The sequence below is a fragment of the Drosophila navojoa genome, chromosome 2 (genome assembly GCF_054131105.1).
Source record: "Drosophila navojoa isolate 15081-1374.11 chromosome 2, UAZ_NAV_1.0, whole genome shotgun sequence".
NCBI lineage: Eukaryota > Metazoa > Arthropoda > Insecta > Diptera > Drosophilidae > Drosophila > Drosophila navojoa.
The window spans coordinates 25,245,919-25,265,276 of record NC_142890.1 but is presented as its reverse complement, the minus strand read 5'-3'; the positions used below and the strand labels follow the sequence as shown (position 1 = coordinate 25,265,276).

The 19,358-nt window shown below is 39.4% G+C and overlaps 1 protein-coding gene across 3 annotated transcripts in view; it reads left to right on the top strand.

Annotated features, from left to right (window-relative positions):
- The window catches only part of Antp (homeotic protein antennapedia), a 125,057-nt gene extending 119,068 nt beyond the window's left edge, over window positions 1-5,989 (top strand). For all 3 annotated transcript variants that reach the window (XM_018113310.3, XM_018113308.3, XM_018113306.3), the window contains one exon: window positions 3,616-5,989. In XM_018113310.3, the coding sequence (XP_017968799.1) occupies window positions 3,616-3,866 (251 nt within the window). In that variant the 3' untranslated portion in view covers window positions 3,867-5,989. The remainder of the gene's footprint in view (window positions 1-3,615) is intronic.
- Window positions 5,990-19,358: the final 13,369 nt, after the last annotated feature.

Here is a 19,358-nt window from a genome sequence, read left to right as displayed (position 1 = left end):
CAGTGCATTCGCATTTTTTACCAGCTGCCGCCGCATGACATGCAAGTTTGACAAGCGCTCAAGCAAACGACCACCGACGACGACAGCTTTGAAGGCTCAGCCGTTGAGCCAAAGGTTACAGCTTATGCAAATTATGAATATTATTATTATTATTATTCAAATTGTTGGCTTGGCTCTAGTCTCTCTGCAAATGGCATATGCAATAAATTAGCTGTTTAGTGGATCACTTTGCTGCTGTGATCAATGAATGATTTGTGCAACAAAAGGTGAGCAGAGGGCGCAGGGATTAGTTATTAAAGGAGTAAGCTATATTAGATTTCTTATTATAAACCTGTTGAGGTCTTCTGGGAGTTGACTGTTCTTTAACTAAAGATGTTAATAGAAATATTTTACCTCCTACTAGTAGACTATTTCAATATGAAATATGAAAGTATATATGTACATTTACTTATATAACCTTAATTTGCTGATCAGTCTATTGTCTGACTGTTTTCATGGCAGAATTCAATCAACTTCAACTCGAAGCTATTATAATAGATCAATATTATATATACGTATGTAGTAGAGTGGATAATGATATACAATGAAGGTGCTCGGCATAGGATTTCTTATAGTTGCCAAATTTTATACGTATAAGATAAATCCTATCGATGTCTGTCTGAATGCCAGCTCTTCTATAACATTTAAAGCTTTTATCAATTGCTCATTACACTAAACAGCTGTATATAAATGGGATTGCTATAAAAAAAGTGAATACATGTGAAATTCATGTTTAATCAGTTTTGTCATTTATATATTGCGACAAAAAAGCTCTCAATTTGCACCCCTTTCTACACTAAGCGAATTCTAATTTATATCTTTTTGTGGCTTTTCATTTTTTGTTTTCGTTGTTGTGTATTTTTGTTTTTAGATAATAATAATTATTTTGCGACTTCAACGAATTCCATAAAATGTTGTAGTAATTATTTTAATGATTTCCTTTAAACGTTGCGCGTTGCAATCGCTCACACACACACGCGCACACACACACACACACATTATAATAGTAATGTAATTGGGAGGGAGACCGAGACATACAGAGTGAGAGCGAGCGAGAGAGCGAGGGAAAAAAATGGAATAAAATCCATTATGGAGCAAGAAGTAAAATGGTTAAAATGGTGGCCTAATCGCAATTTAATTACAATACGCTTTCATATCAAAAAGCATTAATGCCAGCCAAACAGCCAAAGAGCCAAACTGGCTGTCGAGTGAGTCGAGTGGCTGACCGGTAGTCAGACTGGCCTGGCCACTGGCTAGGCGTGCGTGGTGGGCGTGGCACGCGAGTTGCGCCACATTCGGCGCCCCGGCCGCAGCTGACTGGAGTGCGTATCGCTACTCCTGTTCATATTAATTGTTTCACCTTAATTATATTTTTCGTAGTTGATACGCAGACGCACACACTGCTCCATTGCCCCAACCCCCGCTCCAGTTCGAGTTCCAGCTCCGTCCAGCTCCGTCTAGTGGTGCCTCAAAGCGCCATTAATGCGTTTATAATAATTTTTCAGTACTCAATTTTGAGCGGTGCACACAATCAAACAATACACAAAATATATGAATATACATACATATATACATATATCAGTATATATATTTGTTTGTATTTATTTTGTGTTTTCTTGGCTTTTGAGTGATGGCCGCATGAAATGTGCAAAGGCATCATTAAAAACTAATTTCAAGCAGGCAAGAGGTGAGCGCACCCGCTCTTAAATTGCCAGTGACCAAACGATATATAGCCCCGATTCCCTCCTCCCCCTCCCCCTCTCACTCTACAGTCTAACCGTCCCCAATCGTCATCGACTTGTGAGCCATGAAGGTGTTTTTATCAATTAAAATAATCATTTATTTGCGTTGCATGAGCCGGCTTTGCCAAGGGGTCTGGGCCGTGCGCTGCTAATTAGCTCAGGTTTTTGCACTGCTTCCGTTGGGGCGGAATTGTGTGATGCGAGTGAGACCAGCGTAAGAGCCAAATAGTGTATGGCCCATAACATCAGTCAGAATATATATATTTGCTTAAGGATACTTCAGTTCGGCTAAACTCTGTCTAAGGCTCTTTAATCCCATCTAATACATGGCTGAATTCAGGCCAAGTGGCCTGCTCAAGCGGCGTCTGGCCAAGAGAAGGGTAACAAGAAAGAAAAAAAAAAAAAACACGCACGCTTTTTACCACAAATCTCTCAAGTTTTTTTCCTCGCTTTTTTTTGCCGCTCGTCTAACTGATGATGATTAAATGCGAACGCCTTGGGTTATAGACATGGCATCAGTTGTGTCATTTAAAAGAAGGTAGCTGCCCCCCGCGCACCTCTCTCTCGGCTCGGACTGCCTGCGGCCGCCATGGATCTGCCCCCCTCTTGTGCTATGAATCGGATTCGCGCGCATTAATGGCCGCCGCACAAAAAGAGCTTATGATGTAATGACCCCCTAGCCAGCGACAGAGCGAGAGAGGCAGAGAGGGTGAGAGCGAGAGGGGGAGAGATAGGAGAGGCGCAGAAAAACGCATTGAGCAAGACAAATGCTGAAGATGTTATTAAAAAATAGTTAAGCAAGTTGAAACGAGTCGAGCCGATCCGAGTCGAGTCGAGTAGAAACGCAACGCCCCCGTTAGAGCTGTCGAGTGTTCTTCAGGTGATTTTCCCAGCCATTTCCCTTTCCGCTGACCCGATCGAGGGTGTAGCCAAGCGCCACCCAAAGCTCTCACGCTAGCCGACCATTGGCCAAGGTGAGCGGGGGAGTGGGGGAGTGACAGGGGCTGGGGCAATTGACAATTATATTAGTTCGTATTATTTTTGACATATTTTATGCGGCATTTGTAATGCTTTGCTTTCGTTTTTTGTTTTTCGTTTTTTGTTTTTTGTTTTTCTGTTTGAGCTGCGTTTTTTTGTCATTACGAAAATTATAATTATAGTAAGTGTCATTAGGCGCCGAGCTGGTTTTTGGGGCGCAGTAATTATTCCAAATTGTTTTACAGTTACTCGACTACCGTCGCCAGTGTTTGGCAGTGAGTCCGTGAGTCCGTGAAACCCGCAGACCTTTTCTTTTTGTAATTAGTTAGCCTGCTCCCCCACTGCCCAATTGCAGTGGCCTCTGTCCGCCTGCTCCCCCCGTTCCCCCTGTCCGGCTCTCCATGAAATCTCTTTCTCAACCTTAATCCAAAAGAGCTGCCGAACCCCTTCGCTGTCCCCTATCGGTGCTCGTTGGGTTTCTTTTTGACAAGTACAAATATCTGAATTCGGTAAGGTCGTCTTTTAATCAGGCTCGGTCTACGCTGCGTGCGACGCGCATCATGTGGTTTCCAGGCCCGAGATTGGGCTTGGGTCTAGAACAAAGCCCGCAGCTACAGGCGCAGCTCAGCCACAGATACCTTTCCAGATATGTATGTACACACACACACACACACACACACATGTTGATTGTGTCTGCGTTTCAGAACAGTCTTTGAAGCTGTTGTTGTTGGTCTTGTTGTTGTTGTTGTTGTAGTATGTATTTTTGTAGTATTCGTTGTTGTTGATGGCATTCGTATCATTGTGCATTGTGCGTTGATTTTAATTGTGAACTTTTTGTCTTTCTCGCAACCAACAGAGCGCAAACGCGGCCGACAGACCTATACACGCTACCAGACGCTGGAGCTGGAGAAGGAGTTCCATTTCAATCGCTACTTGACGCGCCGACGACGCATCGAAATCGCGCACGCTCTCTGCCTGACCGAGCGCCAGATCAAGATCTGGTTCCAGAACCGACGCATGAAGTGGAAGAAGGAGAACAAGACGAAGGGCGAGCCCGGCTCCGGCGGCGAGGGCGACGAGATAACGCCACCGAACAGTCCCCAGTAGATGCACAGACCCGAGCGGAAATTATGGGGTATACGTTCACGGTGGAGTAGTCCAAGTCCAGCTCCAGCTCCATCTCCAGCTCCAAGTCCAAGTGGAGGGTGGAGCAGCGAAGCCAGCGCAAAACTAAATGAAATTTCAAGCTAAATACAATTTACAATTTATGAATTTGTTTTGAACTATCCAAGAGAGGACTAACTATCTGCGGCGTTGTTGCTGGAGTGCATCGGAAGGAGTGCACGAAACAACAACGCTGAACACTACACAACACAGCAACACTAAACTACAAAACACTACAACTTAGTTAATTGTTATTATTTTCTTATTATTATTTAATTTTTACAAAATGCAAATGGAGAAAGCGTAATAAGTTAAATAAAAAAATACCATTAAAGCGTAAAACTCAACAAAACCAACTCATGTGACCTCAGAATTGAATAAGCTATATATATATATATATACATGCATATATAGATGTATATGGTATATATGTACATGCATATGTATATACATGAATATATTATGCATAATACTAATACAATACGATATAATAATAATAATAATAACGACAACTAAAACCATATATATGAAGCATATATACGAGCGAATACTATATACACACACAATAACATTAGATCTACGCGTCCTAAGTGTAAAGCATACTTTAATACATAATATATATATATATATACATATATGATTAATTTATATAGTGTAATACTGTATACCACACATAAACCTATATACATACGTACGTACTATAACATTAACTAAATTCAATGTTTGTAGAAACTTTTAGCGCAAAATAAACTCACAACAGCAACAACAATTACTGAACTGCAATAGTGTGTTTGATGGATGAAGTGAGTGAGAATGAGAATCAGAATCAGAATGAGAACGTGAGAGAGCAGAATACTAAAAATCTAATCCGAATCCTTAGTTGGCAGTAAGTGCTAAATGTCGCAGGATTAGACAAAAGAGATACCAAAACCACGGAGCTTGTGGCTGAATTCAAGCGAATAATACAAATATTAACTAAATACACCAAAATCAAATCAAACATTGGCAAATTAAAATGAAAAAAAAAAAATAATAATAATAAATATTCTAAATGAAACTCGAGAAATGTTTCGGCAAGCCGAATAAAAATGATCTTTCCCTGAAACGAGGTGAAAAGTTTGTTGAAATATCGTCTCGTTGTTTTCCTTATATACATTTATAATTTCCTGTGCAATTTTTCTTTTATAATCGAGTTTTTATTTTTTATATTTTTATTTGAAATTTCGAAATTTTTGTAAGCAAATTTCTTAAATTACGAAAATTACAAGCACTTGAATTAGTTCGTAAAGGATATAAAGTATACCGACAAAAACCAATTGGCAACATTATATGAAAAAGAAAATTAAAAAAAATATATATATATTATATATTGTTAATGAAATGTACACGCTGTTTTCAAAAATACTTAAGTGTAAACGAAACGAATGAAATAATCCATGTAAAGTAGAAAAATATAAAAACACACGAAAAACTAACAAGAATAATACGAATAATAAAAAAATAATAATATATATATGAATGTATATTACATTGAGAATGCATTTGTATGTATATATACATCTATATATATGTATATTGTGAATGTATGTACGTAACTCAACTCAATTTCTACGTTTTTCACACACAACGAGAGACGTGTAGAAATCCATATACCAAAGTTATAAAGAAAATGTAAAAGTAAAGAAAGAGATAAAGAAAACGAAAAAAGTGAGCATCATACTATGTTTATATGTAGATATATATACATAGGCATATACATGTGTTTAAGCGCAATATTATGCGCATAACTTGTAGAGGATGTTTCGTTCTGTAAGTCCCCCCTCTCCCAACCCAGCTGTAGCCAGGCAATAGCAAACAAATACGTAAGATCCCAAATACTACCCAATAGAGACAACATTTGTGATTCCAATCGAATGTCGAGCAGCGAAATGTCAGGCAGACCAACGGCCAAGTGTGCTATTCATAGGGATTGCATCCACAGATTGGCTAACTCAATCCAGATACGTAACTTTCGGCCTCGTTCTGTAAGAAACTAAGCGGTTAAGTTTCACAAAAATAAACAAAAACTTAAATCTAATGAAAAAAAAGCAAAATTTATTGTAGAAATTTATGAGAAACCAAAATGCACATGCGATCTACGTACACATGCAAATGAATGGGATATAAATATATATTTATATATGTGTATGTGTATGTATGTACTTAGAAGAGGGAAACTCACATACAAATAAACCTACACACACACACTTACATTTCACAGCGAAATTTGAATGTGGCAGAAAAGCTAAATAATTTGTTGTAAATAAACCTTAAATTTAGTGTAAAGAAGAGGAAGATGACGAAGAGAAGAATTGCAAAATGCAATAATCTAAAAAGAAACAAAAACAAACAGCAGAGAATGCATAAAAATTATAATTAAATTACAAATGAGATTTTGTTTTTATTTGTAATATTTATAATAAAATATAGTATTTAAAAATTTACGAAATGTCTTTTCTTTCGGGTTCAGCTAAATATATTTATTACAGAACGGCTGATCAAACCATACAGATGAGACTTGGATTTACCTGAACGAGGTACGTATTTGGCTAATTTCTAGAAAAGCAATTCTTTAACTTGTCTGTCTGTTTTGCAGCCATTCATCTCCAGCTCGAGCTCCAATTCAGGGTCAGAGGTAAGCAAATGCTGTTGCTTGTCGGACTCGGATTCATGTGAATAACATGTTTGGCTCTTTGGCAGCCTTGCAGAGGAGAGAGACCACAGAACGCGCCATTTGGAAAACGATCTTATTAATCTGACATCATAATAAGCCATTAATCAACTGGCATTAACAAAACACTGACCAATGGCCACCTGAGACTGAGGCCGGGCCCAGGCACGACTCACGGATCAACATTCGCCGATTCGGACTCCGATTCATGCGATTGCGATTGCGACTGCAACTGCGACTGCAGCTGAAGCACATGACACCAATGCCAGGTGGAGCAGGAGCAGCAGCAGGAGGAGGAGGAGGATCGAGCAGCAGAATGAACGGAAAGAGATGGAGGCGTACTCGCGCTCTGGCAGCAGCTTAAACAAATTGAATTCGCATTGTTCACATAATCGCTGGCCATTTGTAAGCGGGGCACAGAATGTGCTCACGTTTATGTCACAAAATCAAATTAATAATTTGTGTCGTATTTTTCTCTGAATTGAGACGCAACGAGACGCTGAAATATTCTCAACAATCTGAGTGTCTGGCACTTGCAGCAGTCGCGCGAGAAAAAGGCCTCGAATATACAAATCGTTTTTCCGCAAATGCTCGAAAATGTCAACATTTGATTGCACCACTTGCACCACTTGTCCCCCTCGGCTGCTGCCTGTTGGCTGTTGGCCGCGCCTGAATGGCTGCTTGAAGTGCATTTCACATGTGTCCCACCATGATGGCGCTGCACGTACTCCGAAATATCTAGAGATCCACTCGAAATAGATCTTGAGCAGCTGCCAACCAAAGTTCGACAGGCAACGCGGATGCGTGGTTGCGTGGTTGCGTGGATGCACCACCCTATCCATGCTGGGTGGGGCGGGTGCAAGATTTTCTGCAACAGTGAATCGGGCTTGAGTTCTTGTTGGCTTGTTTGCTTTTCGGTCTGTTGAAATTAATTAAAAACGCTCTTGTTTGCCCAAACGAAGCACCTCAAATAGAATTTTAATTGAATTCGTTACCTAGGCTAATGCCAAATTTTGATCTCTTGGGTGTGATGCTCTCTCTTAATGCATTATTACTCAGATATACTCTATAAGCATGCATATGCATATTCATATAAGCCATAATGTTTATCTATATTTATTAATTGACTGCAAATTGCCCAAAATATGAATGCGATGCGATTCAATCTTAAACGGAATTATTTAAGAAATTATTATTGCCAGCAAATATTACACTGAGAGAAAGAAACAAAATAGATTTTAAATGAATTTTTATTGATTTGTACAGAATATGCAATGATATATAGCTATTTTTACATGTAGATATAGTCCTATATTTATAATATTTTATATATTAATCTATATTAAATATTTTTTGCATCTATCTTTTAGTTAGTATTTATGTAACTTATAGTTATTTTAACTTTAATATTAAATTGTTTGTGTATCATACACACCCATTCAATGCTTTTGGAATTGTGTTTGGACTTTTTTATAGTAGATTTATATTAGCATATAAAATAATATAAGATAAATAAATAAATTATATATATTAATATTATGAAATTTTATTTTATGGAATTTTAGTTTCTTTCTTCCTATTTTAGTTAAAGCTAAAGCAAAAATATTCCACTTTAAGAAAAAAAATTAAATTAAATAATTAAATAATTTTCGTATAATATTTACATTTTATATGTAAGAACTAATATCTTTTTTCTACATTGTTATTCACATCATATTTATGAATTTATTATATCTTATAATAAGTAAGACCCACTAATTAAGCTCAATATTGCAATACATTGTTATCAATTAGAAAAAAAATAATCCCTACTAATATAAGCAAATTTGTTTAAGAATTTTATTCTATTCAAAGCCAATCTTTAAAATATATTATTAAAGAAATATTATCTTCATATACATATGTATATACGATATTAAAGTCGCCAGCCATTGCCATTTCCAATATATCAAAGTCGAATGAGTTTGAGAAAGTCCAACATATTGAAGTTCTAAGCCAGTTGGAGACAGACCGTCGGAAAGAATCATTAATAATCGATTCTATGGAATTGAGACAACACTCGGCGAAACTTGAATAAATCATTAATTACGTACAAATTGAAATAGGCAGAAACATGAACGCCATAACGAGAAACAAAGCAAGATGTCAGAAATCCACTTGAGGTACTCGTAATGATGAGGCCTAGACAAGTGCAGGCCCATTCCCTCACCATCGCCCTCGCCCTCGCCCTCTTCCTCTGTCGGTTCACACAATCCATCAAACGATCGACGATCCATCAAGGTGATATCGAGACTGCGCAACGAAGGCAAATGATGAATTTAAAATGGCCAAGACATAAATCATTGAATACGATAATTAGCAGATGCAGACGAAAATCGAAGAGGAAAAAGCGCCGAAAAACAAACTAAACTCAAATTGAGTTGTCCATTCTATTCGAGGGATGGCAAGAGGGTCGTGTATGGGCATTTGGCACTGCCAATAGCAGTGCAATTGACCCGGTTAAAAGCGAAATGGCAATCGCTTGAAAATTGCACTAGTCACTCGAGTCTCCGTATCCTTGATGGCAATCACACAAATGAGCCTCTAATAGAATATTAACTCCTGACGAGCATCGATGGCAGCCGCTGCCGCTGTCGCTGCCTCAGCCTCTGCTTCAGCCACAGCCTCGGTTTCAGTCTCTGTAGCAGCAGGTAAACCTCAGTTTGCGTCGAGCCGGAGAACTTGTTCTGGACCTCATCGAATAGCCATACAACAGTTATGAGAGACTGCTCGAAATCCGGTTTGAGCACAAGTTCGAAAAACCCACACATAACCACGCGAATCGATATCGAAATTCGAAGATCTCGCCGGCACCAACACTAATGCATTCACCACCAATACACTCACAGCTGCGAGAGAGCCGGCAGTTCGAATGCCGCTCGAGCAGCAACCATCGTAAATTTCGAAATTCAGTTAGTTTTCGAACACAGGCCGCTGCAGACCATGGCCACGAATTCCGTAGCACGGCGCATGCGCACTGCGTAAACACAAAAGGGAGATGAAACGTGCAACGCGCTAGCGCTTACTGTTTGCTCGCTCGCACCCGCATGCGCACTTGATGGCGCCGCTGACTCCGCCCACTATTTTCGAAATACTTGAATGATTTTCAATATGGCCGCCGCAGCTGGCTGCGTTGTTGTTGTTGCTGCCGCTCGCTCGACGCCATATGCGCCATGCGGAGCCAACGGGCCCGGTGCCGAGACCCTACACATGTTACATGTGTACCATGTCCACATCATGCCGCCGGTGGTTCCAATAAACATTTGTGTTTCAGCCAAGGTTCTTTTGAAAATACAAAAATAATTTAAAGGGAATATATAGTTTTTGTATAATAATTTCTTTTATTCTGTTGTATTGTTTGGCATACAAAAATTATGATTTAAAAATATCATGCATTTTTTACAAATTTTATATTATGTTAAATAGTTTTATATTTATTTAGTCTTAGAATTGAAGGTATGTTGAATGCAATAAATAAATTATTTATATAATATAATATACATTTCATACTCTTTATAACTAATTTCAATTTTATAAAATTGTTAGTTTCGCTTGATGATGATTTCTCTTAAAGTTAAACTATAAATTAAACGTATTATTTATAGATCTAGAACATAGATTCCTACATAGTACACCTATTTGTCAATCCTAGTACTAAATGACATAAAGAGCTAAAAACAGATTATTTGTGGTTATATTTCCTTTTTAATTGTCTTATAACTTTATAAATAATCATACAAATTATCTAGATCACTTATTTATGCTTGTTCGTCATAAATCAAACGAATGCAGTTAGCGCTCAAAAGTCAAAGAGTTGTCAAAAATCACTTAGTGGGTAAACATCTTAATCTTTGGAAGCGTTATTGCCAGCCATTGAGATTAAGTAATTCGAAGACAAGCGGAAAAATATTGTCACAACATTCCAGTAATTACCCGTAATGCCTAGAGAACACGACGAGAACTGCTCGGGGCCGCTAATGATCGAATCATTTCGGATAATGTGCCCAAGCAGCGACAGGAGCAGCAGTCGCAGCTACTGCTGTAACTGTAACTGTAGCAGTAACTGTGACCATGAGCAGACCCAAAGAAACCAAACGACCAAAACTCAAGGCAAAAGTCAAACTGAAAATTGAGCTGCAGATGTAAGTAAATCAAATAAAATCACGTGTCATTTGTCTCGGCGGTTCATTGAAAGATAAGATTCAGGCGGCGGTAGAGGCAACTGCAACCGTTCCGATATGAGTGCGACGAGTGTTGGCCATAACTTTAGGGCAGGTTAGTTAGCTAGGAGCATACAAACATGTGAGGCTGACGCTGATGCTGAGGCTGAGGCTGATGCTGAGTCTGGGCAGCGTGGCAATCAATCAACGCTTTACTAAATTTAATATGCGGTTAAAAGTGCTAATGACGTTGGTCTGGCAATCGTTTAAGCCAGCCCCTAATGCTCGTCCCGGCCAGGACCGCCTCTCTGCGCCCACACAGCGACCGCCAGTCCTAGCGCCCAACCGACCGACAGACGCAGCAGTACATAAAGTTTAATGAGAAACCACTTAACACTTTCAGAGCTTTTTACGTTTTGCTGTCATTAGAATGATTTTTGCCACTAACTACGATGCTCGACTGTCGCTCGACCCACTCCACGCACCACCTCGCCCATCCTGACTTAAGCTGGCCCTGCGGCCTTTCTGCCAGTGCACATTTCCTTCCGAGTCGTCCTCGTCCTCGTCGTCGTCGTCGTCGTCATCGTCATCGTTGTTCAGGCCGCTGCCGTTGTCGTCATTATCCGGCCATGTTCGCAATATTGCACTCTCTGCCCCGCCCACAAGCCGGCAACCTGGCACTGCCACCGCCCGCATGTGGCACGAGAGTCTCGCTTCCAGCTCGAGGGCAGCGCAACGCAGTGTTCCGCATTGGCGAAGGCGTCAAACTCAAAGGAGAGCGAGCGCGTGTATTTCCAAAACAAATCGGCAACAATTTCATTAAATGAGTATCATATTAAATTTAATGATGCAGCCGTATTTCAGTTTTCGTTTCGGTTTTTTGTGCACGCCAAAGAGTTTTTGTTCTAGCCCAGGCAGCAGGCAGGCAGCAGCGGGCAGGAGTCGGGAGGCGGGAGGCGGGAGGCAGCGGGAGTGGGCGCAGTCAACGTCAACGGTAGCTGGCAGCAAATCTTCAGCTCAGCTGGGCTGGAGCCAGAGCTGCTGCTTGAGCTTCAGCTTGAGCTCGAGCCTCTGCCCCGAGCACTGAATGGAAATTGAAGTGTGATGCACACTTGTCAGTTTGGAATTTCTATTCGAAAAGTTATCCATATTCTGACTCTCTCAGATGTGTGCCTCTGGCCCGGCACGGCGCGGCTCGGCTCGGCTCGTGTTGTGGCTGGGCATGATGAAGAGGTTGCTGCTGGAGCAGCGCCGAGTGACTGATTGACAGCGCAGCGCTCAGCGATTATGGATTGTAATACATCTCAGAACTTCTATCCCCATCTGATGTTTATCTTGCGCGCAAGTGTTGCTCTCTATTGACTTTTAATTATCGCTTGCCAGGCGATACATCAATTTACTGCCAAGAATATACATATATATTAGCAATTGGGATAAGTAACTCAATGGGCTTAACATTTACACACACATATGTGTAGGTTTACTTGACTATATGTGTGTGCATATGTACATCCATATGTATTTATGTATACTTGCTCTCTTCTGTGGTATTCAAACAGAGGTAAAATCAGTTTATTTGTATTTTATACTTTATCGAATCATTAAAAACATAACTCAATTTTATATAAACAAGTTTTGGTAATACTTTTACTTTAGCTTTTCCTACAGGCTGACTAAAGGCAGCTGTAAAATGGTCAATTGTCTAGCTATGAAATGCAGGTGCAGCTATGGAATAGGGTTGCCCTTTCCAGACCTCTGTCAAACAACTCGAAGAGGTAGACAACAAGGTTAAACGAACATTGAAGATCTAATGCCTTGAGCAAGTAAAATAAATAGAACTATCTATGGCCCATCAGCCTAAACATTGAATAGGAACTCATTCCCTCTTTATTTTGGCTAATCGGCTCATGACAAACACAAAATATACAAAAATTAATATTATAAACTCTAGTTAACCCGAGAGTGGTGCTAATAGAATCAACGATTGTAGTTCTAATTTGTGTTTGTTTAATTTAATGAGGGGACTTCCAGCTGAAGAGCGAAACAATTTTCTTAAAATACAAAAGAAGAGAAAGGCACAAGAGCAAAGGAGTGGGGGAGAGAAGGTGCCAAGGATATGCAGGGTGTGAGCATTGAGAGGACAAGGAAACAGGAGTAATGCATAAGCTCAGCCAAGTCCATTACCAGAGCCAGGCATCGATTGATGGCTGCACAACAATGGCTGGGGGAAATTAACCAATTTATCTTTGTTTTCTGCACTGAACAGAGAATAGCACAACGCACAGCCAAGAAGGAGAAGGCGAAGAATAAGAAGAAGAAGGAGAAGCAGGAGCAGAAAAAACGCACTCTCCCGAAAGGAAAAAGTTTATAATAAAAAGCAACACTGAGGCGAACCAAACAACAATCTGCAGAACGAAAGCAAAGGCAGCGCCAACGCGTAGGAGACATCCGCCACGGCGACAATGAAGGAGCCGAAAGGAGCCCAAAAACCAGAGGAGGAAAACGCACTGAGGAAAAAAAAACAACAGGCGGGTCTAGAGCTGCCCTGAAAGGATTCAGCCATTACGTTTGAAAGCATCAGAGTGAATAGTGAAACAGGAGCAGGAGGTGGCAGAGCTCGTAGTGGCTGGAGATGTGGGTGGGTGACGGGGCATGAGTGCGGGGGCTTGTCGCGGGGGCCCAACGTGTGACACATTTCTGCTTTTAAGGAGGATTGCATTTGTTACGCGTGCGTTGCTCCGTTACGGTTCAGCGGCAATCGATCAAGGGTAAACATTTCGGTTGGCATTGTGCGCTGCCAGTGAAAGGTCTCGAAATTTAGTCAGTCTGAGTGAGTGCAGCCATCTATTAGCCAAGTGTCTCACAGCCGAACTCTGCTCGCTTTTTGTCACATATGTACATGTGTGTGTGTTTGTGTTTGTGTCAACTTTTTTGATAATACGAGGAACACGCATGCAAAATGCAAATGGAGCGATCTCCTGCAGTCGAACGGCACACTTCCCATTCTTCTGTCCGTGTGCCCCTCCCGCTGTTGTGTCACGCAATGTTGCATGAAATTTGCTCGGGTCGAGCTAGGCGCACTTTCACTTTTTCCCATCGGCCATCAGCCACCAGCCATCAGCTAGGCTGCTTGGGTTAGGTACATAGCTTCTGGCCGACATTAGGCTAATGCTATTAGGTCGGCCGAGGGTCGCAGGGCCATTCCTCATTTTGTTGCAGATGTGCTGACAGGCTGCCTCGGCCGCAGTGAAAGCAACGCAACCGGAATATTACGTATGCCACTTAAAATTTCTCTCGCATCCTTTTGCCACAACTGCATTTGCTCTGCTGCGACTGCTACTACGACTCTGTCTGCCTCCTGTTAGCAGCGCTGCTTGTTGACATACTATACACACGCCATACACATTACACACATGCTAAGCAGGGCCGCCCACACACATGCATATTCAGCTATGGCTTCTGTTGTCGGAAGCACAACTCTAACCGAATGGCCTTAACACGGCTCGACGCCTTGCATCGAGCAGGCAACAGCTCAGGAAATTAAAACCCATAAATCTCTCGTCGCTCATAAGCTCATGTCCTCCGGCCACAGGCGGCCGCGAGCTTCACTCTTTTTACTCTGTCTGCATCGCAGCTCAGCTGGCTAAGCATGGGCTGTGTGCGCTTTTAATATCATAAGTGAGCCTGCCAGGCAACAGGTGCTGCAACTTCAGCTCGGATCGGAAACGCATGTGAGTAGAAGGAAATCAGTTTCAAGTTTTCCTGAAAGTAGATGAAATTTCCTGCAGCTAAATATGGCAAAGAAAAATAGAACAAAGGTCTTTGAAAATATGATCAACATTCCTTTAGAATATCTTAATATTATATATAATTTGGACGACAAAATTAATGAATAAAATAAAAAAAACAGGTGTACCAAACAGAATTAAATATATTTAAATATATAAATGTATGCATATATTTTTAATTTTTTATTACATAGTAGAACTAATAATAGAACTAACTAATAGAACTAATAAAAAATTAAGACTAACTTTAATTTAAGCATTGACAGCTTGGCCCTTCGGTCTTTAAAGTAAATATTTTCTACATAAGAACTAACTCAACAGAGCCATATCCACCCATAAGCCTATCTTTGTGTATCCATATGATATTGTCCCTTTGAATATAAAAAGCCTTTAAATCAACATTTTATTTCAGCACATATTTAACCTTTTAAATCGTAAGTCAATTTAAGACCATATTTTTTTGTATAAGAAGTATTTAAATATAATTTATAGTACATATCTCTTTAGCTTTTAACGATAATTGAAGATAATTATAAGTTCTTAAGTCAAGTTAAGATTACAAAATATCACAAGATTTATTTACAAATAAAAAAATATAATATACTTATTTTCTATGGTTTAATACAATTGTGTATGTCATCCAACGGACTCTCTATATATAAAATGATTTTACCCTACCTCTATTTAAATATCAGACCATTCACATTGTCACTTTAAGCATATTTTAAATTTAATTTTTTGATTGCATAAAGTTAGTTTATAATTTTTCTAAGATTGTTGTTAATAACAATATCTTTTGATACGCGTTTGCCTGCCGCACAGCGGCGCAGATCAAGCCACCGAGACGGCAGCCGAGGAGGCGAGCGGGAGGGCTGATGGAGTCCGCAATGGTGCCAGCAATTTGGTGCCGCTGCCAGCGGCCATCATCATCATTAGAAACTGCGAAAAATCCTCCAAATACTTAACCGGTGGTGGCCTTAAGTCGTTTTTGATGTACGTCGCTAACAGCGCCAGCGAACGCCAAGGCGACTTGGCCAGCAGCAGAGGCCATCAGAGAGCCGCCAGATAGATATGTGTATGTGTACGAGGTAGGGGCATACAAAAGGGGGGCATGGCTTCGACTCTAGAGAAGTGAATGCCTGAAATGGTAATTGGCATTTATTATCCACGCACTTTTGCGGCATCATTCGATGATCTGCAGGTGCCGATTAAGGCACCAACAGCAACTCCAGCCTCTCCAGCACCTCTACCCTCAGATAATGCAACTTTAATTGCTGATCAGTCGTTAATTGTGGCAAATTATGAGAGAAATTGCACAACCGACACCAGAGCTACGAAAAAGGCATCGCTTAATTGATCTAATTAATGGCAACGCTTTTGAGAGCCGTATATGGACTTTGCACAAATCTCATCTAATTATCCTGAAGCAAATAATTAAAGCTTGTACGAAATAATTAAAGCTCTGTAAAGTCTTTAAATTCAGAGTGGCAAATGCAGACAGGGCCGAATTATTAAAGGAAATGCCGATTGACTTAATGTTTAAATGAATAAATAATCCACACATATGCATATAGATAAATGTATTTTCTCATATATTTAAAAAAGAAAATTTTTAAAAAAATTCTTAAAATTTGTGAAAAGTATATTGTGAACCAAATTATTTATTAATATTTATGAAATGTATATTTACATATAATTTCTTAAATTTTAAAAAAAGAACCCAAAATATTGGCCAGTTCGGCTGTAAACATTTAACATTTTTCAGCCGTTTATTTAAATGCTTGTTTATGAAAATATGAGTTTTCAAAAATCATGAAATTTATATTCTTTTCTATAATTTCTTAAAAAATTTTGAAAACAAAAAACAATTTATTAGTCTCATAATATTTATTTAAATAATTTAATTACTTTAGTTACTATTAATATTATTTTAATAATATAACCTGCTGAAAATCTATTTATTATTATATTTATACAGCAGAAAACTCGTTTAACGATATTTATGCATTTTTAGCCGTTTATTTAACTACGTTATTTATTATTAAAATAATTCAATTGCTTTAGTTACTATTATTCTTTATATATTAATATACCATGCTGAAAATATCTTTATTATTATACATATGTGTATACATATGTCCAATTAAATAAATCGCTATGTTTCGAGTTTTTAGACTATTATTTAACCAAGATTATTTTTAGATTTAAAGAAAACGCAAATTAGTTATAAATAGCTATAAAAATATATATATATATATTTTCACAGTTGCAAAATGAATTATGTTAAACGAAAGCAGCGAAAGAAAGAAAGAGAGACTCGAACAAATTTGGCAGAAAGTCATAAAATACATCATTTAATACATCAATAGCCATAAATGGAATATAATTTTGAGCAATTGAGCGATTTGATTTGATGTTCGGCTATCAAATTTATTCACTCTGCGCCTCAAGTTTGAGGAGTGAAATTTTTGATTGAGCTGCAAGTAAATGCTCGTTTCGAACTGCTCCCAATCGATCCCATGTCCATGGCACACCTGTGCCTGAGAGAGAGGCCCCATAATGGAAAGCCAAACGCGGACTCCTGTTTCGCGTCTTGGCGCTTGTCCGCGCGTCCGTTTGTCCGGGACGATGAATTTTAAAATCTCATTAATATTTCAACGCGTACTTAGATGCGTGCTAAATTGCAACTGGGTGTGTGCATGTGTGCATGTGTGTGTGTATGATTAACAAGAATGGTGGCAATTACAGGAAATTGCTTCCTTGCACCTTCCTTCCGCCTCAAGTGAGCGTGTATGTGCGTGCATATGTGTGTGTGTGTTTTATTATTGTATGAAAAATGTGGCTGCACTTTTTACTTAATAACAAATTTGATGCATGCAAAATGAAGACATTGCCTTCTCCTGCCCCTGCCCCTGCTCTCTCGCTCTCTCCTTCATATCCCCTACTGACCATGGGTGGAGAGGCTCATTTTGCAATCACTTTAAAAGCCATAATAAGGGTGAAATTTTAATGACTTCATTATGGGGTTTTTGCTGCATAAAGAGGCGGCAGAGCAAGAAGATTGCAACCTATGCAGTTTCCCTTTGCTGTTGACACTGTTGCCACTGCCCGTGCCCATTCCCCTTCCCTCTCCCCCTGCTCCAGTTCCAGCTGGCAGCTCCCATTCCGCATTGCCCGTTGACCGTTTAGTGCGTGTTGCGCTTAATTCGCATGGAGCGTCCCATGTTTTACAATATAATTATAAGAATTTTCTTTTAAGTGGTTCACAATATTCGTGCCGTAGTCGCGTCTTGCTGCGGCAAGTGCATTAACCTATTTCCAGCCATGTGTCCAGTGCGCGTGGCCATTTTGAAATGCAGCCGCAGTTGGAGTCGAGAGAGGGAACGAGAACATGGAACGGGAACGGGAATGAGCGCACAATCAAAGAGAAATGCCTGTTTATCTTGGTTGCCATTAAGGTAGCCTCATCTATTGACAGGTAGAAAATTTATCGACTGCATTCTCCGGCATGGAACCATCGCGGTGCAGGGGATCAGAGCTCAAAACTGGTTCTCAGCTGCTCGCCCACTGTGAGGTCAATGGCTGATTTGGGTTTTTGTTTTTGGTCGAGTTTAATTACAACGCTTAGCTCGAATCTGCATGATTTGAATAAAAGGTATGCTTAATTCCTACAGCCTTCTGTTAGGTAGGCTCACAATTGTTGAATACAGAAAAATTTAAGAAAAACCTCTCACAGAGCGAAATGCATTGGAAGGTCAGGGTATTTAATAGTGTAAACTTAAAGCAGAATTTGTGAAAATTTTTAAGAGTTTATAATATTTAAGAATTATACTTTCCATTATTAAAAATAAAGTATTATTTATTGATATGTCTTTGAAATGTATTTATATATAAAACGATTATTGTTTTATTTACAATAACTTTTTCTCTTTGCTCTTCAATTAACAGACAAATTGAGACTAACAGTCAACAGTACAATGTTTACATTTAAATTTAATTTGTAGTACAGTAGATACCCATTAATTTGAAATGGCAAAGTGAACATTTTTTTTTATTTAATCTATTTATTTATTTTTTTTTTTTTCAGTTATTAACAAAGAAATTCAAATTGTCGAGAATTATTGAGAGCAATTTATCGTGACTTACAATTTGGCAGGGCTCAAATTATCGAAAATCCACTGGAGTTAATTTAAAAAAATTATAAATTCAATTCCAAGATTTATTTTAGTTTATTATTGAAATACGAATCATTTGCTTTTTGAGCATTTTACAAAAACTCGTCAAATGTGCAATAATCATTTCGCGAATACTGTTGTAGATACGGTTATTAAAATGTTCCCGAACTAATTGAGAGTAATTATTATGGTCATAATTAAATGTGAATTAAGTTTAAGCACAAGACTCACACTAATGAATATATATTGATAATTACAATAATTATGCAAATGTGCAACATTTTCACGCAACGCGTTGCGATTCAACTCACAGACCCAGACCCAGCTCGACTCCCCTCCGCTGCTCCTCCTCTCTCCCTCTCTCACTCTGTCTTCAGTAATTGGCCTTTGCTTTTGGGGTGCCGTCGCGCAGCTACACGAGCACTGAGTGCACCACTCTATTGACTGAATGACTGCCCAGCGTAGCTTCCACTGAGCAGAACTGTAGGAGTCGGCAAGCCGAGAGGGCGCAGGCAAATTAAGTTGCGAGCCAGCTCAGACCTTGAGTCGATTTGCATGCATTA